Raw genomic sequence first — 26,504 nt, 5'->3', positions numbered from 1 at the left:
GTTGATACAAATTCCGACGGCTTTCCTCACTGCTTTTTCAGCTATGTATGAGCTGCTCAGAGTGCTGCCAAAAAGGTGTTATGTATATATTACAGTGTTTGGGTTACTGATGTAAATTAAGGGTATCTTTTGCTGAAAAATCAAGTTACTTGTGTCATATGGTAGATTGAGTCCTTGATTTATTGGTCAGTCTGTTTTACAGCTCCAGAGAAATATTCCTCAAAGGAGTCTTTCCAGGGAAGAAAACTGATTGAAGTTATCAGCAAGGCAGGACTTTTCATCATGTATGTTAGTCTCAAACTTCTAATTCTGGAGATAGAATCTCCTCATTGGAACTTTTCAAACTTCCTCATTGCAGCAATCTTGTTAGGAGCAATAAAAAGAATCTGGTGTTGCCATTTTTGATCCATAATACTGGAGGCTTGAAAAATTCCTATCAAGTCAGTGTTGCAATCCATTTTTTGCCATTATGGCTAGAAATATAGTTACTGTATTTGGGTGATGTTTTGATTTCTTCCTTTTTTTTTTCCCTCCAGAAACTCTTGAGTTAGAAAACTAACTAGACCTTTCCCCAGCTTAGCCAACATTTACCTGTGTAACAGAACAGAATCTGATTCAAAGTCACCTCTCATGTCATGACACATTTTTCTAAGTTGATTGGTATGCAAACTGTTTAAACGAAACCATCGTGAGCCAACGCGTTCAGAAAATCAGAGGTCGTCTGTGGGTAAGATACTCCCAGTGATAGATGCAATGACTGTGGTGCATTCTGGGAGCATAGCAACCTTAATACAGCAACTTCTTGATGCTGTAACTCCTGCATTTTTGACTGTTTAAGACTTGGCTTTACCCGTGCAGATGTCTGCATATTTTCCCCCTATCATACTCATTATATAACCTTCATTTCTCAGTTTACATCGACACACTTAACAAATCAACACCCCCTATAAGCTAACAGACTACTAAAATCTACCCTTTCAATTGTTTTTCAATCAATTTTAATATGAAGAACTCAGTTACCCTCAATTGTTCAGTATATCTAATAAGTATGTTAAATACATAGTATGAAGGTATTATTTGCTGTGATTATCTTTTCTACATTGGCTATTTCTTTCTGATCTGCAACCGAGGCAGCCATTTCTACAGTACAGGGAGTCACCAAACTTTCTTTTTTCTTCATCCTGAGGGACTATTCTGCACTTTAATGATCTTTTCAATGGTTTCAAGCTTACTAGCAATGCTTACAGTTAAAATTATACTTTAAAAATTATTTTTATATTCTAAAAAGGTAAAAGTTGAAGGATACAAGTCACAAAATGTAGAATTAGTACTTGTGGGTTACCAGGGAACTCTGTTCTGCATGAAGGAAAACTAAACATAGGTATATGTTTGCAAATAATTTGACTGAAAATGCACCAGGAAGCTGAACTAAGTTACGGCAACAAACGCCATTTGATAAAGCAAATAACAGAGACATTGGTTAGTAAAGTGATAAACTTGGATAAGGAAAAAAGTCTAAGTATGCCTACATCGACTCAAAGAACAATCACAAATTCTGGCTCCTTCTCTGTAGTGAACAAGTTCAGACCCATGACACTGGCACAATCTATTTTCTTTGCAGTAGACTTGTTCACTGTAATAAGAGCGATATTAGTATTGTCTGGTTCCCTATAACACAAAAGGAGTAAATTTCCCAACCCTTCAGTGTGTATGACTCTTCAAAAACAAAACAAAAAAACCCCCCATGCAACCAAGTCTTCCTTGGAAAAATAAAATTGAGCTTGGCTGATATAGAAAAGTGGAATTATGATGTTTTAGCCAAATGTGGGTAATAAAATCTATGTATTAAAGACTCAAGAACACAAAACATTTTTTCCCTCCAACTTGGAGACAACTCTGACATCCCAGGAAAAAAAGTCCAACAGTTTCTCCTTCTTCCTGACCCACTGTCAGTTCCCTAAGGAAAGGACATAAAAAAGGTAGAAAAAATTTGAGGTAGATTGGTCCACCAATTCTCGTCTATAGTACCAAGAACGGTTTTCAACCGAATGGGTGAGAGAAATCCAGGGAAACTCTCTGAATTGTTACTGTGAGAATACTTACAATCTGACACATTCAACTCCCCAAAATAAAAGTACTAGCAGAAATTTTGTTCCTACTTTCCAATAAGAACAATCATAGTTTAGTTTGCTTTGTAATTCAATTTATGACAAGCACTCCAATTACAAGGTTCACCCCTACAGGAATATTAAAGTACAAGAATACCAGACACAGAAGACAACGGTTTTGTCTGTCTTGCCATCCTGTTACTTTGAGGACTACGGAACAACTCAAGTTGTGACTCCTGGATTTTTTTTTCTTGGCTGCACTGCGCAGCTTGTGGGATCTTAGTTCCCTGACCAGGGATCGAACCCCCCGGCAGTGAAAGTGTGGAATCCTAACCCCTGGACTGCCAGGGAATTCCCTGGATATTTGTCCTGAGTAAAACTGCTTATTTTTTTCACATTGATAATTTTTAAAAAATCACATACAACCTAAGGCTTTGCATTTTCCACATCTCTTTTCCACATGCATCACATCTTCTGATTCTCCCTATCAGGCAGGTAATGAATTTCACAGGGCAGAATGCTTACGGAAATTCAGAGTAACTGACTTGCCTAAGTGAAAATAAATACAATTTAATTCCCTATGTATTGCCATACCTCTTGATTACTTTCATCTATATCCAATGAAGATAGTATCTGAGAGAATAGTTGATTTTAAGAATGGTTTTGATAAACACCACATTAAATCATACAAATGACAGAGGACAATATTTCGTGCAATGAAGTAACAGAATCGTTTCCATTTAAAAAATGCTTTTGCAAATATTTTTTGAAGTTTTTAAGCTCTATGCTATCCCTTTATTTCAGGTAGGAAAAGAAGCTAAGAGATGCACATTTACTTATTATTATATAAGTAAAAGAGTTCAGTGATCTTTTCTACACTAAAGTTGCCTCAAAGAGCCTGAATGGAGTAGAAGGGTTCATTTCACAATCTAAAATTGCCTTTCTATAATCTGTTTGCTCAGATATTAGAAGAATTTAGCTATCGTAGGAGGAATTTACTTAACGTCACAATCATCTCACCCTGGAAACAATTATAGAGAGCATATTCTTCAGAATGTACTTTTTTGGGAATAATTACTGCAGAATCAATTCTGCTTGGTAACCAAGACCAATCACAAGCATGTTTGGTTTTGAATATTAAACTTGGTCTTCTTAAGCAAGATAAAGGATCTGAGTCAGTGAAATTTTTGTCCATTTTTCTTTATAAGCCAGTGAGACAAATTCACTTCTGATTCAACAGTCCTGGGAGAGACTGGACTAGTGGGAAGCTCTCCTTGCACTAATGTCTAAAGTTGAAAGGAGGACTGCACTCTGGGCAGTGGGGGAGACTGCAACAGGACACATCTTCTTTGCTAGATGATGCTTTAACATCTCACTCTACCTTCTAGAACTTCTCCTTTTGAAGTAGTGCAGAAGACGGGAGGGCAAGCAGTAGGCTGACGAGGGCCAAGAAGGATCATTAATACCACATCTGCCAAGAATGGAAGCTATATACATTCTTGAGGGAGAATGCACAAAATGCCTTGCCTTGAAGCTAAAACAGGGAAAACCAGGAATAGATGGTTCATGCCATCTTCCTTCCTTTTTTTTTCTGTTGGCTCCTCTGAATACAAGAGGCACATTTTTCAGGTTCTCAGTGTTACATGCTCAATTCAGTGAGCCCACAAGGGAGGAGTCAGAAAGGAATGGGTTAAGTTGTTTCCCCAACAGTTCAGGTTCCCCAAACTAACTTGAAAAGTCACCTGAAAGAACTATGATAGTCTATTTAATTAGTAATTAAAATCAAGTACAACACAATTTCTGCCTAATCTCTCATATTGCTTGTACCCAAACGGAAACGCTCACCATAATTAAAGTTGCCCAAATTGCTGCTATATTTCCCACTAGGAGGATTATAAATCTGCCTGGCATCCCTTTTTGGTCCTGCTGAAGATTTCTTGGGTGGTGAGCCTGAAGTTGTATCTTCATTGGCTCTCTTTTGCCTATAATGGTAGGAAGAACAGCAATTAAAAAAAATTCTTTTATACCAGAGGCTATCAATATATTTATTATATCTGTTATAAAAGACATCCAAAAGATGACAGTCACATCAGAAAAAAGGAAATAACATTCTGATGTCATCAAATTAACTGTGCTTTAGTTATGCAGACATTGTCAGAGGGGCATTTACAAGGCTTTACAACAATCTGAAATATGTAGCTTCACAGATTATACACAAGTGACTCATTTTATAAAACTTGTCAGGAAAGTCTTATTAAGTTACAGCAATATGGACAAAGGCTTGAAAATTCCAGAGTTGTATTCTACCAGTTTATTTTATAAATACTAGATTAGATTTTATATTTTAAGTCATGCTTTTAATAATCATAGTTTAACATCTTATTAAGAAACATTTAACTAATAACATACCATTTTGTACAGGAAATGTAAAATCTGAATTCAGATTTTTTCATATTTGTAAATCAAATATTAGAACACTTTAATCCCTTTAAATATGTTTCTTACCCAATTTCAACCTTCTGTACAGGTTTCCAGGATAATGTTACTGTGCTCTTATAAGAAGGAGGAATGTGGAAGAGATCCTGAAGAGACAAAATTAGAGATTTCTAATGTGTTTGGTGGTGTGGGGAGTGGTGGTAAGGGTAGGAAACAGGGAGACACATTTTAATTTTAGGACGGGAAACTAATTTATCCTTCTTGCTTTTGTGCTGATGACTAAAATAATAACCTAAAAAATAAACTGCAAGAGAAAAGTAAACAAGGACAATTTTGTTTACAAATTACATCTACTACTTCAATGTTATTTTGCACACATCACTTAAGAAACTGCAGCTAACTTTTTTCAAATGTCATTTCAAGTTATAGGACAAAAATATCAATATTTATCAACTTTAATCAAATCCACAAGTAGTTTCTTTGGCACAGGAGCAGTCACTGACGTGCTTTAAGGAAGGTACAATGGTGCACTCTGCGTTTGCTTCTGCAGGTTTTTAAGTGGTTCAAAACTAGAACAAAACTAAAGGTTTTGTAAAGGAAAAAACCCACAAGATTTAAGTACTAAATTATTAATATAAGGTAATGCAAATATTTGCTGAATTTAAATGTTAACATAATCTAGAACTGAAATAATCTAACCTCATAATACCCTCAAAACTATGAATGAATTTCTAAATATATTTATTCTTGGTATTTTACCTAACATTTCTTACCAGTTTTACTCTTAATTTTTATATACAGGCAAAATCTGATAAAAGCAAACTAAGTTTCTTTCACAGTTAAAATGAATATGTGAATAAAAATCACCTCCTACTATATAAAACTTAAGTCCAGGGTACCAGATAAATGCAGGGAATTAGCCAATATAAAGTCCTTTGAAACAAAAATGCTTGAGGTTTCTAGCTGGAGTGATTTAGCATATAATAATGTTATTTATTAAGAAAGTGTCAACAGGAAGAAGAAGGGGGAAGTCTTCAATTTTAAACATGTTAAATCTCAGGTGACAATGGGAAACTGGAATATAGTTTGTGGATTCACTGAAATAGAAGTGAAGGTAAATTTTGGAATTAGATGCGTCTGGTTTGGTGGGAACTAAAGATTGCAAGCAGATGCCATGGATGGACCAAAGCACACCAGTTTTTCTTGTGATTTCCCTAAAACAAAGAATTATGTCATATTAAAAAATATTTCAGAATTTTTTGGTCAGGTACCCTACACATTGGTTGCTGACCCTATTCATCATTCTTCCCCATGCAACTTCCTACTGCAGTCATCTTTAAATCACTATGGTTTCCTGAACAGGAAACTGTCTCATCTCCATGTGTTGGGTCATAGTATTTGCTAAGTTTAAAATGTTCTTAACATCATAGTATATCTTCAACTTTGACTTATAGCATCAGTTCAAATCTCACATTTTAATGTATTAATCCACCATTTGAAATTATTTATATTTAAGATTTGAAATAAATGGTGGCTATGATAAAACTTTTCTTTGAGATGTGAGTCAGTATTCTTACCTCTTCTGTTTTTAATGCCTTTTCACTTTTCCTGTTGGCAATGATACTCATCCCTCAATGTCTCACTGTTTTCTCTGAAAAGCTTCCCTTTCTCTTCTGACAAAAAGTAAGTATTCCATGGGATTTTTACCAGATTAGTTTTAAGGCATATCACTAGCCCTGATTTTGTTGCTGTTAAGCTTTGTGCTATAAGTGTTACAAATATTTCTTTCTCCCATCTGGCTACAATACTATCAACTTATAACAGTACTGTTAACTTACAGTATCAAATGATGGCTACTTTGTTGTGATTCCTTTTTTGTTCTCTCAGGTTATTAGTTTTTTGTTTAGGCTAACAGATACTTGGGGAGGGTAAACAGAACCGAAGGATATTTATGGCTTAATGGTAAGTATAGAAAACTCTCAATTTATTACATAGACAAGTTAACAGAAAAGACCATAGGACAACATTTCATGTGCCACATAAGACTGTTCATTCTTAGTGTAAGCAAAGCAGGGTTTTATTGGTCATTCAAAAGGACCCGACAGTATTAAGACTACAAGAACTTAAGTCAGTGAAATTTCTGAGTCTAAATGTATCTGCTCCAATGCTCTGGGTCAGAAAAACTCTGCATGCCTCCCTTTGTTTGCAGTATCTTCTGCAATAACTTTTAAATAAATAAAACAATGTATTATTCTATAATAGCTACAAAAACATCACTCGGTGTTATAAAAGGCATAAAGCTTTAAAAGGCCAAACGTCTGGAATGTAATGGCATCTCTCCTTAACCGGTACCATTGCAGACATAAAGACATACGGAAAACCTCTTGCACTAACTTTCTAGCTGGCTGGGATGACTTGATAAGAAAGGAAGACTTACCTTGATTAAAACATTGATATTATTTGTTATTTTCAATGCAACAACTTTAATCTTGTTCTGCAAAAGGAAAACAAAATTAAATTAAAATGCCAATAACTTTCATGATGTATATTTCATTCCCGTATAGAACTTGAATAATTCCACTTCTCTTTCAGAATCATTTCTACAGTTAGAGAATTCCTTGGTTTATATTTACTGATAATGCTCAGTCCTATTTCTTGACTCTAAAACAAGTGTAGAGATGGCAAAGAAAGCAAATAATCTTTATCTTCCCTTGACAGGTTAGAAGTGTTATATCTACAATTTACTTGAAAAACGAGTAGGGGACAGATCACGGGCACATAGCAGTTGTTTTAAAAAATATCAGTTTATGTTACAGGAAGACACAATGAAAACTTAAAATATTTCATTAGGACCAAGATGAAGATTGATCAAAATAGATGAGATCAGAGAAAACCAAAAATCCCAACATAAACACATATAGTTTGGTATAGAATTGGCAGTTTAATATTTTTTTCTAATGTAAACTAATATTTGGGCTTCAAAAAGGTGAAATTAAAAATATCACAATTGCTAATTAAATATTTAAACAAAATATGCTGCTAATGAGACCCTAGTGAAAGACTGGTATGCATCAACATTTGATAACATTGTTCACAAACATTGGAAACATTCAAGACATTTCAACAATGATAGTTTCCTATATAACTTAGCATATAACTAAATATGTAGTCTTCTAACATTGTATTTTCAACTTAGAGTTGTATCATCCTTCAAATAAAGTCGAATGTTACATTTCAATATATGAATTCAGTCTGAATTTGTAATAAATGGTGGCTATTATAAAAATTTCCCAACAAGATGTAACTGAGTATTCTTACCTCTTCTGTTTTTAAGGCCTCGCCTGTTTTACCCTGGAGAGCCAAGCGAAGTTGTCTGATATACACCTGCAGGCCCCGTGCAAAGTACTGCAGCCTAAATGAAGAAGGTATTTGCTAATTAAGAAGTCATCACTTCAACTTTGCTTTTATACCTCAACTGTGTTTTTAAATTCAAAGAATACTACAGCTAAATGGCCTTTACCAATAAAGAGTAAATTTTGAGGGGGACTTTCTTTTAATTATCAACGTATGATCATAAGAGATACACAAATAAGTAAAATAAAAGCAGTTTTTCTTCGTCAAAAATTGGAATAGATCCACACTCAACCTGGCAAGGGAAACACTCCTGGCACTGTGCTAAGGAAGCTTGTTATGTTAACCTGCAAGGTATGTGTCTAAATTAGAAACAACCAGGAGCCAGGGACTAGAATCAGGTGGCCTGGGTTCTTCTCTTCCATTAACCAAATGAAGGTCAAGTGACACAGACAAGTCACTTAATCTCTATGTTTACCTGCTAAGAAGGGACAGTGTTTGACCCATTTGCACCTAAGGGTCCAGTTTAAAACTAAAACAAAACTGCAGATTTTGCGAAGGATGTTGAGTAATCTCTTTTTCAAATTTGTTCCCAGGTAATATGTGAAGAAAGGTGGTACCGTAACTCCATCCTGCCGACTTCTAGGAACTCTACTTAACAACGTGGCATCACTGTTTTTTTCACTTTCAGAGTAATTTCCTAAGATGCCTGCTTCTGGTCAAACGTTTCACCAAGTATTAAACCTCTGCCTTACCAAAGCACAGAGGACAATAACAGATGATACAGTGGCCAAGCATCTCAAAACTTAAGGTGTGAATTTGTTCATGCAATGATTTAATACAAAGTATCTTCAGGAAAACGACTTATATTGATTTCTCCAGTGCTGCTCCCCCAGCTGCACTGTAAGATAGTAAGAGCAGATACAGTTTACTGAATACCCACTATGTGCCAGGCACTGTGCTTAAAGCTTTTCATCCATTGTCTCATTTAATTCTCACAACTCTATAAGGCAGGTACTATTATCAATAAATTTAACAGCTGAGGACAATTTGGGGTGTTAGAGAGGTTAGGGAACCTGCCCAAGATCATGAAGCAAGTAGGGAGAGCCAGAGTCCATTTTTGAAAAAGGTCATCTTCTCCCATGCATTTGCTATGCCACAATAGTTGTATGTTTATATACACTCCTGTTTTGTAGATCTTCCATTCTTTTGCACCACAGTAAGGCAGGGTAGGGAAAAAGCTCTTATAAAATGAAAACAAAATCTAGGGAGCTTCAAGATAGCTTTCACCTTTGTCAAAGACTGGCCACTTCAACCATACATCACCTTATTTTGAAATCTTTGAGCTTTTCTGCATTCAGCTTGGCTGTTAAGAAATCTGGAAGTTTTCGGCCCAACTGGTGAAAGCTATACAACAAACATTCCACATAACTGAACTGCAGCTTGGGCTCTTCATTACCAGCGTTCTCCCCGTTTTCCGCTTCTTCTGGAGGGAGAGGCATATACTCCTAAGAGATGAAAATAGAGAGATGTATGCAATCTGCTCTAGACACTCTAATTATAAGCATATACTCACGTAATTATAAGGCACGCTCTGAAGACATGAAGCATTAAAAACTGCCAAGATCACAAATTTAAGTAAGATATCCCTTTTACATATTGGATCAATAACCCAGCCTGTCAACATTCCATATTAACCTACAGTATAGCTGCTACTACTACTACCACTACTAATGACAGCGAACGTGACTAATATGTATTAGGTGCTAGGCAGATGAACAAACTGAAGTTCTGGGAGCTTAGGTAAGTTTCCCAAAGTTAATAAGCTGAAGAGGCAGGATTCAACCTGGGCTTGACATCAAAAGCTGATGTTCTTAAAACAGTATGGGGGTTCCTTAAAAAACTAAAAATAGAGTTACCATATGATCCAACAATCCCACTCCTGGGCATATATCCAGAGAAAAATCTAATTCAAAAAGATACATGCACCCCAATGTTCACAGCAGCACTATTTACAATAGCCAAGATATGGAAGCAACCTTAATGTCCATCAACAGATGAATGGGTAAAGATGTGGTATATATATATATGTACACACACACACATACACACAAACACAATGGAATACGACTCAGCCATAAAAATGGATGCAATAATGCCATTTGCAGCAATATGGATGGACCTAGAGATAATCATACCACATGAAGTATGTCAGAAAGAAAAACAAATATCTTATGTCACTTATATGTGGAATCTAAAATATGATACAAATGAACTAGTTACAAAACAGAAACAGACTCACAGGCATAGAAAATAAACTTATGGTTACCAAAGGGGAAAGGAGGGGGAGGGATAAAAAGGAGTTTGGGATTAGCAGATACAAACTACTATATATAAAATTAAGATAAACAGCAAGATCCTACCATATAGCACAGGGAACTATATTCAATATCTTATAATAAACCATAATGGAAAAGAATATGAAAAAGAATATATATAACTGGATCACTCTGCTGTACACCAGAAACTAATACAACATTGTAAATCAACTATACTTAAAACAAAAAAAAAGTTGATGCTCCTAGGAAAAATACTCCTAAAAGTTATATGGAACCAGAAAAGACCCCAAATAGCCAAAGAAATCCTGAGAAAGAACAAAGCAACAGGCATCACACTTCCTGATTTCAAGCTAGGCTATAAAGTTACAGTCATCAAAACAGTATAGTACTGGCACAAAAAAAGAAAAACAGACCAATGGAACAGAATCAAGAGCCCAGAAATACACCCAAGCACAGATGGTCAACAAATATTTGACAAGGGAGCCAAGAATATTCAATGGAGAAAAGACAGTCTCTTCAGTAGATGGTGCTGGGAAACTAGATATGTACATGTAAAAGAATGAAACCGGACCCATATCTTACACCACTCACAAAAATTAACTTGAAATGGATTAAAGACTTAAGTGTAAGACCTGAAACCATGAAATTCCTAGAAGAAAACATAGGAATAAAGCTCCTTGATGTGGGTCATGGTAATGATTTTTTGGATATGACACCTAAATCACAAGCCACAAAATAAAAAAAAAACAAATGGGACTACATCAAACTGAAAAGCTTCTATATAGCAAAGTGAAAAGACAACCTGTGAAACAGAAAAATATATTTGCAAACTATGTATCTGACAAAGGGTTAATATCCAAAATATATAAATACACATACAGCCCAACAGCAAAAAACCAAATAATCCAATCAAAGAATGGACAAAAGAACTTTAACAGACATTTCTCCAAAGAAGATATACGAAAGGCCAACAAGCACATGAAAAGATGCTCAACATCACTAGTCATTAGGGAAATGCAAATTAAAACCACAATGAGATATTGGCTCATACCTGTTAGCATGGCCATCATCAAAAAGACAAGAGATAGGGGCAGTTTTGGAAGTTTTAGCCAAGGCAATCAGAGAAGGAAAAGAAAAGGGATCCAAATCAGAAGAGAAAAAGTAAAACTTTCACTGTCTGCAGATGACATGATACTGTACAAAGAGAATCCTAAAGATGCTACCAGAAAACTACTAGATCTAATCAATGAATTTCATAAAGTAGCAGGATACAAAATTAATGCACAGAAATCTCTTGCACTCCAAACACTAAAAACAAAAAATCTGAAAAAGAAATTAAGGAAACATTCCCATTTACCACTGCAACAAAAAGAATAAAATACCTAGGAATGAATCTACCTAAGGAGACAAAAGGCCTGTATGCAGAAAACTATAAGACACTGATGAAAGAAATCAAAGATGATACAAACAGATGGAGAGATATACCATGTCCTTGGATTGGAAGAATCAACATTGTAAAAATGACTCTACTACCCAAAGCAATCTACAGGTTCAATGCAATCCCTATCGAACTACCAATGGCATTGTTCACAGAACTAGAACAAAAACTTTTACAATTTGTATGGAAATGCAAAAGACACTGAATAGCCAAAGCAATCTTGAGAAAGAAAAATGGAGCTGGAGGAATCAGGCTCCCTGACTTCAGACTAAACTACAAAGCGACAGTAAACAAGACAGTACGGTACTGGCACAAAAACAGAAATATAGATCAATGGAACAGTACAGAAAGCCCAGAGATAAACCCAAACACATATGGTCCCCTTATCTTTGACAAAGGAGGCAAAAATACACAACAGAGAAAAGACAGCCTCTTCAATAAGTGGTGCTGGGAAAACTGGACAGCTACATGTAAAACAATGAAATCAGAACACTTCCTAATACTATACACAAAAATAAATTCAAAATGGATTAAAGACCTAAATGTAAGGCCAGATACTATAAAACTTAGAGGAAAACACAGGCAGAACAGTCTATGACATAAATCACAGCAAGATCCTTTTTGACCCACCTCCTAGAGTAATGGAAATAAAAACGAAAATAAACAAATGGGACCTAATGAAACTTAAAAGCTTTTGCACAGCAAAGGAAAACATAGCAAGATGAAAAGACACCCCTCAGAATGGAAGAAAATATTTGCAAACAAATCAAATGACAAAGGATTAATCTCCAAAATATACAAGCAGCTCATGCAGCTCAACATCAAAAAAACAAACAACCCATCCATAAATGGGCAGAAGACCTAAATAGACATTTCTCCAAAGATATACAGATTGCCAACAAACACATGAAAGAATGCTCAACATCACTAATCATTAGAGAAATGCAAATCAAAACCACAATGAGGTATCACCTCACATCTGTCAGAATGGCCATCATCAAAAAAATCTACAAATAATAAATGCTGGAGAGGGTGTGGAGAAAAGGGAACTCTCTTGCACTGCTAGTGGGAATGTAAATTGATACAGCCACTATGGAGAACATTATGGAGGTTCCTTAAAAAACTAAAAATAGAACTACCGTACCACCCAGCAATCCCACTACTGGGCATATACCCTGAGAAAACCATAATTCAAAAACAGTCATGTATCACAATGTTCACTGCAGCACTATTTACAACAGCCAGGACATGGAAGCAACCTAAGTGTCCATCAACAGATGAATGGATAAAGGTGTAGCACATATATACAATGGAATATTACTCAGCCATAAAAATAAACGAAATTGAGTTACTTGTAGTGAGGTGGATGGACCTAGATAGAGTCTGTCATACAAAGTGAAGTTAGCCAGAAAGAGAAAAACAAATATCACATACTAACGCATATATGTGGAATCCAGAAAAATGGTACAGATGAACCTATTTGTAGGGCAGGAATAGAGATGAAGAGGTAGAGAACGGACATGTGGACATGGTGGCTAAGGGAAGGGTGGAACGAATTGGGAGATTAGGTTTGACGTAAATAACACTACCATGTGTAAAAGAGATAGCTAGTGGGAACCTGCTGTATAGCACAGGGAGCTCAGCTCAGTGCTCTGTGATGACTTAAACAGGTGGGATGGGGGGGCGTTGGCAAGAAGGTCCAAGAGCGAGGGGTTTTATGTATACATATAGCTTATTCACTTCATTGTACAGTGGAAACGAACACAACATTGTAAAGCAATTATACTCCAATTAAAAACTAAAAAAGATGGCTTATTTTCTCCACAATTATGATTAATGACTTTATTTCCAGGTTGCTAAAGCCATTTGGCCTTGAGCAGCAACCTTGATGGTGATCTGGTGCAAACATTTAAAATATTTTGATAAAGGAATAGCAGAAAGACTTACTATATAAGTCCTGTATTATATTTTGTCTAAAGCATCAACAACAGAAGAAATGCCTAAGGTTAAAACAGATTTTATTTTTAAAGTAGACAACGTGTGGTCTGAGCAGCTAACAACACTACAATTATTATCTAAATCATTTCAAAATCTGGTTCTCTATAATCTAGAAATTAATACTACACTATTAGACTTTGGGGCTTTATACTGACTATGCCATAAGCAAAGAAAAAAGTTCTTACCAATAACTTATCAAACAGTTTCCTTAAATTTGTTTCTAGCTTTTCCATGTCACCACAAAATGAACTCATTTCAGCCAACAGTTTCAATACCTAAAACACACAATTCACTGTTATTAGCATTCTTTTTGAATGAGCAAGGGTTATAAAATAATAATTATTCTACATAACTATTTAATACTGCTTATTTTTCAGTTAGGCTTTTACAGAATCATAACATTTGAACTGGAAAAAAAATTTAGAGATGCAGCCCTATTTTACTGTTGAGGAAACTGAAGGTCAGAGAGATTATGTGACTTGGCAAAGTCACAACGTATGTGAGTGGCAGGGCAGACTCTAAAACCCAGATCTCATGACTCTCAATATATCTGTGAGAATTGGTAAGGAAAAGAATATACACTTTCTGCTACAGGTTAACAATGTATAAGAAAGAGACAATGAGCAAGAACTCTTAACAGCAAAGAATTATTTACTAACATTTAGGATGGGCCTCCTTTGCTATCAAACTTAGTCTCTGGATACTAATTCAAAGTATCAGTAATTGCCACTATTCTTTAGGTTCATCTCTGCTTTACTCAATTCCAGTCTGATAAGCCAAACCCAGGACATGTGAAGGAAACCACAGTGTAAGTGCACAGTGAGACTCTTCTCTATCCTAAAGACCCATGAAGGAAATGGCACATACATTTCCATATTTCAATTCAATAATCATTACTAGGTGCTTTTCAGAATTCTACATTAGACTCTGAGGATTCAGAGAGGAATAAGGTTAAATTGGGGAGAAAAATGTGAGTATTTTATATGCTGCAAAAAAATGTATATGTACATCACAGTTGAGATATAAAGGGGATAGAGAGTAGTCAATTCTATTGGAGAACGGATAAAGGACGTTTTGTGTTAATCAGTTAAATCTGGCTCTATCAGTCATAGAGATAAGGAACTGTCATAACTGAACAACGTATTTCAAAGTATTAAGGCTACAAAGGCAGAGACTTAGACTATAATGAAAACTATAGGCGGTGCTTTCCTACTGTAGCAAACTCTCAATGAATCCATAAAGCAGTCCTAAGTAATTAATCCTGGGAGAGGTTACTAGCTAGCCACCACCAGGCCTTAAATCTCTTAGAAATCAGATCAAAGTTAGTGGTTTACATTTATGTTGAAATACGGGAATGACTGTTCAGTGCTAAAAGCAGAAATTTTCTCTTACCTCCAACTGTATATCAAGACCCTCCACTGGGGTAGTCAAGGAACTGAGGTTAGGGAGAACTTGCTCACAGAAATAAGTCACAAACCTTGTGGAATGAACATTTTTCTGTAAAAATCCAAAGAACACTGAATTGTCAAAAAATATATATAGATATACATATATTATATTCTCCCAAACAGTAGAATGTCAATAGACAAATGCTCAGTACCAAAGCATCACGTACTGTGGCTAAAATACAACAGAGTGCATACCCCAAAGCACCCCAGGAGTAACCTCAATAGACAATATATACTTTGTTGCAAAGTAATCTGGAGCATTGGGACTTTTATACGTCTTTCAACTCTTATTTGATTCTCAGGTCAAATTTCGGGGGAAACTTTAGTGTTGAATTTTAGACTGTACATTCTCCCTTTAGAAGGACAGCTCCTTTATTTAAAAAACATTTATTTATCTATTTGGCTGTGCCGGGTCTTAGTTGCGGCAGATGGGCTCCTTAGTTGCAGCTCACGGGCTCCTTGGTTGTGGTATGCACGTGGGATCTAGTTCCCTGACCAGGGAATGAACCCAGGCCCCCTGCCTAGGGAGTGCTGAGTCTTAACGACTGTACCACCAGGGAAGTACCAGGACAGCTCCTTTAAATTGTGTTTTTCAAACTGTGCTATGCACATCTCAGAAGATTCATGGCCAGAGGAAGCACAAAGCCAGAGATAAAGAGCAAATACACCTACAACAACAATCTAAAAAATTTAAGGAAAAAAAAAGTTAAATTACTAAACTAAGTGTTTTTAAAACTCAGTGAAACTATAAAGTATGATGCAAAATCTCAAGACTTTTAAAAAGTCCCTAAGCAAGACTATATAGAAATTTCTTGCTGCTTTGGGCTCTTCACCTAGGCCTCCATAAAATAAATAATAGCTCCATTGGGTTAATACTTTTATACAAAGGTTTGAGAAGAATGCTCAAGTGTATATCTATAGAATTTTAAGCTAATAGAGTAATCAAAATACCAGGTATACAAAACAAAGAGCTCACAGAGAAGAGGGGTACCGCCTGCCGAGTGCACTGTAAAAGCCTGTCCACACAGTCAGGATCCGAGGGGTTGAAGGTTTGTTCCAGATCAGCCTGTTCAGCCACCAACTCTACCAGTTGTTGCCTTCCACTCACTGTCTGTAAGCTTTTTAACCCAGATAGTATCTTCATAAACAGGACAAATTCCTCACCAGTCACGTCTTCTAGGACCTGGAAAGAGACGATTCAGAACAGTTATTAGTATCTTTATCATTTGAATGGGAAAGAAACATCAATACTGAAACAGCACAGCAAATTTGTTTTGCAAAGTTAGTTTGCTGCTAATGTTCCTGAAATACTGAAGAGAGGACAACTTCAAGCTTCAGTCAAGTTAGCTTCAGAATAAGCCATGTATTTTCAATGGTGCACTACACTGTTTCCAATGGAACAAAATTTGGTTCTTGGAAAATTTTACTCTTCTTTTACGTATAAAGCACAGATATACATACAGTACATAAACAGATATACAGTATATCTGTGGTATTAAAGTTTAATGGGATAGTGGCTAAGGGAAAAAATATCTAAAAAGGCTCTTCAGGGGGCGATAGCCAAAAAAAGATGGAGAAAATGTGGCAATAAACTGTTAAATCAGACTCAGTTCCCTATATTTAAAAGCAGCCTCATTCACATTAATATGGTAATTGTATACAAAACAGGAGACCATGCAAATTTTAAGTGCTCCATATCAGTAGGTCTAAGCCTTTCTGTTCACTGACCAAAGGAGCAAGCAATCATGACATATCCCACCAGATAACTAGCTGGGGCATAGGTGAAATATGCTGCTCCTTTCTCTCTCACTAAAGAAATCTTATCAATAAGCAAGTGAGTGGTGCTATTAGAGAAAATTTTGAATTTTCCTCAACACATAAAAATAAAGTATTCCCAAACGTTGGCACTGTATGAATGAAAAGTTAATTGTGACGCACCTTTCAAATCTTAGCAACTGTAACTATGCCAGCGCTGGGAGCACAAATAAGCATGGTCTCTAGAGCTTATAGTGTCATGGGATAGGATGAAACAACAGGTCATTTCAAGGTGACTTCAGTTTCATTCTGAAATGATCCAGAATACTATGGGAGAATATCCTAAAATCAGGGAGGAAGGGTGGGAATTAGGTAAAAATTCCTGAAGGAAATGATTCCTTCCTGATGAATGCATAAATTTTAAGGATAACACCACAAAGGATTTAAATGTGATCAAACTCTTTAAATTAACACATTGATTCATCATTACAAGTGACCAAAGTGCAAAGCACAACATAAGAAAATCTTGAAGTTCTACGGTGGTTCTTATGGGATATATCACCTTATACACAAGCTACATACAGCACTGATGAATACAGCTAATTTCAAGTATGTTCTTGTGCATTAGAGAAGTTCAGTAAAAGCTTACCTTCTTGGATTCAGTTAGTATAAGTTCCTCTACTTCCTTTGTTAAGACTTCATCTGGTAAAGTCTTAAGTTTTGTAGAAAGGAATTTAATTGCTCTTTCTCTAACAATGTCCTCTCCTTGAAGAATTTGGCTGAACAAGCCACCTAAAGTCCCTGCAAAACAAAACAGTTGCATGTAGCAAGTCAATTCTATATAGGAATGAAGTTTTTCAAGTTAATTTGAATTACAGTATTTCTTTTCAAGTGAATTAATAAACTTCCTGAATATCACTGATACTGGTTAAACTGTCTGAAATTTCTAAAGCCCCAACCATAAGAGTGACCATATGCTTTGTTCACGGATTCAGAATCAGCTTGAGCAGGACTTTCCTTTTCTATCACTATTAATAATAAATAAACTCAGGTATTTTGGAAGAATTTCTTTAAAGTGGCAAAGGGAGTTTTTCCAACAGACTTCTAAGGGAAAAGTTTGATCTGTTTTTGCAATTATTTCTTCTGGTTTTTCAAGTCACAAACATCTTGAGCTAAGCTTTTTTTGGAGAGTACTTAGAATTTTTATGAAACAGACGTCTGGGTGAATCCCAGACTTTATCCTTAATGAGTACTGCCAAACTCCCCAATTTTTTAGGACATCAAACACAATTCAGAACAAGAAATGGCCTTACCTTTTGCATCCATCTTAAATATACTTAATAGGGCATTGTTCACTAAGTTAAATTCTGCAGAGTCATCTGGATAGAAAAAAAGTGGTACAATGTATAAAATAAATGAAAAATATCATCTGCTTCATTTTCACACTTAAGACTCAACATAGTTTCTCACAGATTACATTGAGAGGAGACATATAACTAAGCATTTCTCTCAAGTACCAAGAAAATACATCTTTCTTGTAAGGGTAGAGAACCTGATCTAGTGTACCTGTAAAGCTCTTATGTTAAGATGGTACAATTGAGAAACTACAGGAAATTGGGGGGCGGGGGGGATGGTGGTGAATAAAAATTCCCCAAAGAATCCAGTCATTATACCCTTATAAACAGAATTCAAAACAAAACCAGAAATTAGATAATCACAAGTCAGTAAGCTTCAAACTACTGAATAAAAAAGAGAATTTAAATTTCTATCAGAGGTAGCACCTTCAAAAAAAAAAAAAGCTAAGAAAAACAGAGTCATTATTTCAGAGAGAATTTATATTTAGATATTAATAAAATTCCTTACCTGTCTGCAAAAGTTGGGTTAGTATATCTGCCACTCGGGGAAGATTTTCTCCAGTGGCAAATTGAGGCAGCTCTTTAATTGCTTGCCGTCGAATCTGAACATAATTTCAAACAAAAAATTAACCAAATACTATCATAAATAAAAACAACCTCAACCTGTAAAGAAAACAAAAACCACAGACAAACCATATAGGGGCATATGAGTCACAAAAATATGAGATTTTTAGCAGTTTTAGAAATAATTTACTCCAATTTAATATTCAAAGCTTCACAGAATACTAAAACAAAATGTGGTGGAAAGGGACCTTAAATACAATTATCTGGAGTAGGCAGATTTGAGATTATAAACAACAGTTTATATGCTGATTATACACAACTGTTGGGTTTTTACTACCTGTGGGTACATAATACTGTATCCCTCAAGAATGGCTACAGTGTCAATGTCATATCTAATAACTATTTACTTTAGAATTTTCAGTATTGACTACTTAATACATTTGTGAATACATTCTGTGAACTTCATTCCAAATATGCGATCGTGGCTTATCTAGTTTAACATAAAAGTGCAAGGGAGCTAAATCTAACAAATTATGCATGAAATCATGATTCAATGATTTCATTTGAAAAGCCAGGGGCTAATAGTTGAAAATTCTTAGGAACCTGTATCAGCAGCCAGAAATGCTAATGGTTAATTCTGTTCCAAGCAAAAACTATTTCTTTTTAGTCTAGTAATCACATACAACTTTTTCACAGGTCAATTATTTTTCTGCTATGCAAAATATTTAGGGGTGTTAAAACTATATTTTATGCTGCAATACTATTATTATTTTAAATATCCAAGCGAGCATAAATTGACTACAAACCAACACTAGTCTGATTTCATATGCACAATGCGTAATAATCTAAGGAAAAGATGTGAGCCGCAACCATTTTCAACAGTGGATAACAAATAAGCAAAACAAAGTATTATGTGATTCTACAGAGTTTTCACAGTTGAAAGAACTAATATATTTTCTTACATGTAGGTTTAAGCCTTGGTATGTTGTCATACCAGGCCACACTGCAGTATTTTATTGTTCACTGATATGATTGGTACTTCAGTTATATGAGATACACACAGAAAATATCTGAAAATGGCAAAAGCAACATCTGAAAACTTGTTGAAAAGTGTCAAACATAAACTTACTGATACATCTTCATCCTCACAGAGGTCTAACTGTGCATTGATAGCAGAATCAGCCAATTCTGGAAAATGCTTAAAGAATTTTGGAATAAACTGAGCTGCTAATCTTTTTTCCTTGGTACCACCTTTGACACCATCCAATATCACTTGATAAGCATCTTTATGCTGAAAGAATGAAATAGAAAAGAAACACAATTTTGAAGGATGGGAAGCTAAACAAACTTCTTTGAGTCTCCTTTAAATTAGTTAAATTTTACATAGGCTAAGAAATGGGCTTATTTTTGGAGTTTTACTGCTTAAATTTGACAGCTACCTTCCTACTATCTGCTCCCTGTCCCCCATGTTATTATCTGTGAGTTGGGAAAGGAGAAGAATGACTCTAATATTAAGTGGAAAAAGCAAGTAAGTTTGTTATGTACCAACACTTCTTTATTCTATTGATTACTGACCCTAGCCTTGTGATTGTATCATGCTTTAAAAATTTGTAATGAATATAATAGAATTCTCAAAGAATTGTGTTACATTTACTTAAATATATTTATCTGTTTCCAATTACCACCTTGCAGAAGGTAGAGAGAATACACTCTTGAAATTAAGCAATACGAGGAAGGTTAGGAAGCTTTATTTTGCCTCACATTTTAGGATATAAAAACGGTAATTCATTCTATATGGCCAACCAATTTCGATGAAGATAGATGCTAGTATCACATATTTAACTTTTCATTAAAATAATACATTCAAAGCTCATTTGTTTCCTTTAAAAAAAAATTTCAGAAGTGCTCTCCCTCAGATACTCATAATGTGAAGAATCAACAAGTTCCCAATCCCCCCTACACACTTGCCTCCAAACCAGTCCTTTTATTAAATGGATCAAGCTGGCAAACAAAGTAATAAATATCACAGCTACACAATACTTTTAATTCCTGGAAAACCTTAAACATAATACAAATACCAAATATGTATTTACTCTGTATAAAGAAATTCTCTAAATGCTTTAGATAAGTGAGCTTGCTTTATGCCATCAAGAGCGGAAAACTAAAGAACAGAAAATGGATTAGAGAATTACCACAAATTTAGTTTTGTGATAATTCTTCTCATGGACAATATACTGTGTTAAGTGAAAAAATATATAGCATGATGAAAAGTTATTTAGGTTCAGTGAGATCTCAATTAAGGACATTATTATTATTATCATTATTTTTGGCCACCCTACACGGCATGCAAGATCTTAGTTCCCTGACCAGGGATCGAACCCGTGCCCCCTGCAGTGGAAGCTCAAAGCCTTGACCACTGGACCATCAGGGAAGTCCCAAGGACATTATTTTAAAAAAATAATCAGAAATAAAGTGCTCCATGTATCAAAAGGCTATGATCACAATTAGATCTTCTAAAGGTACACATTTTAATATAATCTGCATAATTACTAGATTACTTGAAAAGTTCATATATTGCCAACCTATCTAAAAAAACAAATTCTAAAAATTATTTCTAATAAACAAATTCCATCAAACCGATTAATGACAACTCCTTCTACTATCTTAAACATTAATACCACCCCCTAAATAACAGAAATTTCTGTGAATAAGGTTAGCTTCCTCATGAAATGCAGACACAAAATCAGTCTTCAGGAGTTACTACTTCAAAAGTGTATTATACACTTTTGGGCTTCCCTGGTGGCGCATTGGTTAAGAATCCACCTGCCAATGCAGGGGACATGGGTTCAAGCCCTGGGCCGGGAAGATCCCACATGCCTCGGAGCAACTAAGCCTGTGCGCCACAACTACTTAGTTTGCGCTCTAGAGCCCACAAGCCACAACTACTGAGCCCACAAGCCACAACTACTGAAGCCCGTGCACATAGAGCCCATGCTCTGCAACAAGAGAAGCCACGGCAATGAGAAGCCCACGCACCACAACGAAGAGTAGCCCCCATCTGCCGCAACTAGAGAAAGCCCACACGCAGCAATGAAGACCCAACGCAGCCAAAAATAAAATAAGTTTATATTTTAAAAAGTGTATTATACACTTTTTAGTGCAAAGGTTCAAAAAAATCATGGCTGACTTCTCTACCAATGTACACTCCTGTGGCTTGCTTCATAGCTTCTAGTAGACTTCATAAAATTGAAGTATTGAGCAGTCTGACATCCTTAGCTTTTGCAGAGTATCACAATCCAATTTTCTTTAACTCAAACTTCAGACTTTACTTATAAACCCCTTTGAATTGTCTAAAATTCACTGTCTAAAATTAAATGAAGGATCCCTGCTTAAAACAACCATCCCCCTACCAAGGGAAAAAAATGTGGAATAGAATAAAAAGGGATTATTAGTAACACTTACTGAAAGCCTACATGGAACTGTGGAACGCCTTCTGTACATGCCTCACAACAATCCTGAATTAGGTGTTACTATGCTTGTTTTTCAGATGAGAAAACCAAGTCTTAGAGAAGTGAAATAATTTGTCCAGAACCAAATATAGTTAGTTAAGTAGCAGATCCAGGACCTGAACGTGGTTCTGATAGCCTTTTAAGTCAAGATCTGTGCCTAATACCAAGCTTCTTTAATTGGAATCTTTCAAATTAGTGTCCTGAGATCTTAATTAACAAAGGAGGAGAGAAAGAAAAGCTTGCCAGATGGAGGATTGTCAAAGGTAAAATTTGAGTCCTAAATACAGTCTCCACACAGGCATATAAATTGAAATGTAGTATATTAAACAGCAAGACCTTTGGAAAGTTAAGACATTTTAACATAGTCATAATAGAAATCAAAGTTTTTATCATTAATAGGCATCAGTTCTATCAAATAATTTTACAGACATTAGACTTCAACTAATTATCCTTTATGAAATGCAAAATAAAATTATATTCTTCCTTGCCAGCTTTTTGAATTATGTCCTTTAACTGTAGTACAGGGACAGGACTTTTTAACAAATCTACTTAAAGTAATTACTACTTCTGCTTTTCAAAGTAGGAAACAAGATATAAGTGATATTTGCAGTGATCATAGTGATTTAGTAACAAGTAGGAATGTAACCATAATAAAATGTTTCAAATACTACACAGCACTGTGTATCTTTGCTTTTCCAACAGTTGTATTTATATTTTAGCTGGATAAATTAATGATCCTAGTAAGAAGCTTTTTTTGTTGTTTTTCTTTTTTTGCGGTACGCGGGCCTCTCACTGTTGTGGCCTCTCCCATTGCGAGGCACAGGCTCCGGAGGCACAGGCTCAGCAGCCATGGCTCACGGGCCCAGCCGCTCCGGACCACGTGGGATCTTCCCAGACCGGGGCACGAGCCCACGTCGCCTGCATCAGCAGGCGGACTCTCAACCACTGCGCCACCAGGGAAGCCCAAGAAGCTTTAATTGTAAATACTTTTAATGGATTTCTAAAGCTGTGTATTTATGTGTGATTTTAATTTCTAATTAAAGGAGAAAACTCTAGAGCAATCTCTAAGATATTTTCAAGTAAAAATGTCAGTTACAATTTGATCCACATTCAGCAGACACATTCTAAAAGAAAAACCTTGCAATTATGATTGTCAAATCACAACTGATATGCATAAGTGGTCACTGACGTGCCAGGTAAGCGACGTTTGGGTCCAGGATGCAGCCTTCATGAAATAAAGCAGAAGAAGAGAGGATGAGAAGAAAGAGAAGACAGGATGTAGTTTCAACAAATTTCTCAAGTATGACATAAAAAGAAAATGGATAAGCTAAGCTATACTACTTCCTTCCTCAGACTCAATTAATAAACTTAGTTTGAATTTAATGTAAGTGTTAAACTGTTAACACTTCTACATTATTTTTGAGTGATTATGAACTTGGTTGGTCTGTGATTTTAGCTTAAGCATACCAAAAAAAAGTACCAAAAGAATGCTATTTCATGAAATATAAGTCAGTAAAGCTTACACTCTTCCACACTTAGGAGCCAATATACTCCTGTATAAGAGAATACAAGAGGAAGGAGGAGCTTCAAGATGGCAGAAGAGTAAGACGTGGAGAACCCCTTCCTCCCCATAACTACATCAGAAATACATCTACATGTGGAACAACTCCTACAGAACACCTACTGAATGCTGACAGAAGACCTCAGACCTCCAAAAGGCAAGAAACTCCCCACGTACCCAGGTAGGGCAAAAGAAAAAAGGGAAAACAGACCCAAAAGAATAGGGACGGGACCTGCACCAGTGGGAGGGAGCTGTGAAGGAAGAAATGTTTCCACACACTAGGAGCCCCTTCGCGGTCGGAGACTGCGGGTGGGTGGGGGAGCTTCAGAGCCGCGGAGGAGAGCGCAGCCACAGGGGTGTGGAGGGCAAAGCGGAGAGATTCCCGCACAGGGGATCGATGCCGACCGGCACTCACCAGCCCGAGAAGCTTGTCTGCTCACCCGCCGGGGTGGGCGCGGCTGCGAGCTGAGGCTCGGGCTTCGGTTGGATGCAGGGAGAGGACTGGGGTTGGCGGCGTGATCACAGCCTGAAGGGGGCTAATGCACCACAGCTAGCTGGGAGGGAGTCCAGGGAAAAGTCTGGACCTGCCAAAGAGGTAAGAGACTTTTTCTTGCCTCTTTGTTTCCTGGTGTGCGAGGTGAGGGGATTAAGAGCACAGCTGAACGGAGCTCCAGAGATGGGCGCGCGAGCCACGGCTAACAGCGTGGACCCCAGAGACGGGCATGAGACGCTAAGGCTGCTGCTGCTGCCACCAAGAAGCCTGTGTGCGAGCACAGGTCACTATCCACACCCCCCTTCCGGGAGCCTGTGCAGCCTGCCACTGCCAGGGGTCCCGTGATTCAGGGAACTTCCCTGGGAGAACACATGGCGAACCTAAGGCTGATGCAACACACTGGCCTCTGCCGCCGCAGGCTCACCCCGAACTCCGTACCCCTCCCTCCTCCCAGCCCGAGTGAGCCAGAGCCCCTGAATCAGCTGCTCCTTTAACCCCATCCTGTCTGGGAGGGAACAGACGCCCTCAGGTGACCTACACGCAGAGGCGGGGCAAATTCAAAGCTGATCCCAGGAGCTGTGAAAACAAAGAAGAGAAAGGGAAATGTCTCCCAGCAGCCTCAGGAGCAGCGGATTAAATTTCCACAGTCAACTTGATGTACCCTACATCTGTGGAATACCTGAATAGGCAACGAATCATCCCGAATTGAGGAAGTGGACTTTGGGAGCAACAATATATGTATTTTTTTCCCTTTTTCTTTTTTTGTGACTGTGTATGTGTATGCTTCTGTGTGTGATTTTGCCTGTATAGCTTTGCTTTTACCATTTATCCTAGGGTCTGTCTGTCCATTTTTTGTGCTTTTTTTTTAGTATACTTTTTAGTGCTTATCATTGCTGAATTTGTTTTTTGGCTTGGTTGCTCTCTTCTTTCTTTTTTTTTAATTACTTAAAAAATCTTTTTAAATAATTATTTTATATTTTAATAACTTTATTTTACCTTATCTTCTTCTTTCTTTCTTCTCCCTTTTATTCTGAGCCGTGTGGATGCCAGGCTCTTGGTGCTCCAGCCAGGCGTTAGGGCTGTGCCTCTGAGGTGGGACAGCCAAGTTTAGGACATTGGTCCACAAGAGACCCCCCCCAGCTCCATGTAATATCAAATGGCGAAAATCTCCCAGAGATCTCCATCTCAATGCCAAGACCCAGCTCCACTCAACGACCAGAAAGCTCCAGTACTGGACACGCTATGCCAAACAACTAGCAAGACAGGAACACAACCCCATCTATTAGCAGAGAGACTGCCTAAAATAATAAGGCCACAGACAACCCAAAACACACACCAGACGTGGACCTGCCCACCAGAAAGACAAGATCCAGCCTCATGCACCAGAACACAGGCACGAATCCCCTCCACCAGAAAGCACACACAACCCACTGAACCAACCTTAGCCACTGGGGGCAGACACCAAAAACGACGGGAACTATGAACCTGCTGTCTGTGCAAAGGAGACCCACAAACACAGAAAGTTAAGCAAAATGAGAAGAGAGAGAAACACACAGCAGATGAAGGAGCAAGGAAAAAACCCACCAGAACAAACGAATGAAGAGGAAATAGACAGTATGCCTGAAAAAGAATTCAGAATAATGATAGTAAAGGTGATCCAAAATCTTGGAAATAGAATGGGGAAAATTCAAGAAATGTTTAACAGGGAACTAGAAGAACTAAAGAGCAAACAAACAGTGATGAACAACATAATAAATGAAATTAAAAATGCTCTAGAAGGGATCAATAGCAGAATAACTGAGGCAGAAGAACGGATAAGTGACCTGGAAGATAAAATAGTGGAAATAACTACTGCAGAGCAGAATAAAGAAAAAAAAAATGAAAAGAATTGAGGACAGTCTCAGAGAACTCTGGGAGAACATTAAACACACCAACACTCGAATTATAGGGGTCCCAGAAGAAGAAGAGATGAGCAAAGAAACTGAGAAAATATTTGAAGAGATTATAGTTGAAAACTTCCCTAATATAGGAAAGGAAATAGTTAATCAAGTCCAGGAAGCACAGAGAGTCCCATACAGGATAAATCCAAGGAGAAACACGCCAAGACACATACTAATCAAACTATCAAAAATTAAATACAAAGAAAAAA

General features: G+C 36.8%; 1 protein-coding gene across 4 annotated transcripts in view; it reads right to left on the bottom strand.

Moving 5' to 3' along the window:
- API5 (apoptosis inhibitor 5) overlaps positions 1 to 26,504 on the bottom strand; it is a 35,452-nt gene that overhangs the window by 1,218 nt on the left and 7,730 nt on the right. For 2 of the 4 annotated variants that reach the window (XM_065881887.1, XM_065881886.1), the window contains exons 2-13: positions 19,922 to 20,083; positions 18,737 to 18,830; positions 18,187 to 18,252; positions 17,523 to 17,674; positions 16,095 to 16,301; positions 15,063 to 15,167; positions 13,856 to 13,945; positions 9,222 to 9,403; positions 7,863 to 7,956; positions 6,982 to 7,038; positions 4,614 to 4,690; positions 3,954 to 4,090 (exon numbers count right to left, since the gene is read on the bottom strand). In XM_065881887.1, coding sequence (XP_065737959.1) covers positions 3,954 to 4,090; positions 4,614 to 4,690; positions 6,982 to 7,038; positions 7,863 to 7,956; positions 9,222 to 9,403; positions 13,856 to 13,945; positions 15,063 to 15,167; positions 16,095 to 16,301; positions 17,523 to 17,674; positions 18,187 to 18,252; positions 18,737 to 18,830; positions 19,922 to 20,083 — 1,423 coding nt within the window. The remainder of the gene's footprint in view (positions 1 to 3,953; positions 4,091 to 4,613; positions 4,691 to 6,981; positions 7,039 to 7,862; positions 7,957 to 9,221; positions 9,404 to 13,855; positions 13,946 to 15,062; positions 15,168 to 16,094; positions 16,302 to 17,522; positions 17,675 to 18,186; positions 18,253 to 18,736; positions 18,831 to 19,921; positions 20,084 to 26,504) is intronic. The other 2 variants (XM_065881888.1, XM_065881889.1) reach the window with 2 other exon arrangements.

This window comes from Phocoena phocoena, chromosome 8 (genome assembly GCF_963924675.1).
Source record: "Phocoena phocoena chromosome 8, mPhoPho1.1, whole genome shotgun sequence".
In the NCBI taxonomy this organism is placed as follows: domain Eukaryota; kingdom Metazoa; phylum Chordata; class Mammalia; order Artiodactyla; family Phocoenidae; genus Phocoena; species Phocoena phocoena.
The sequence above is the reverse complement of the archived record's forward strand: the minus strand, read 5'-3'. Positions and strand labels throughout refer to the sequence as shown.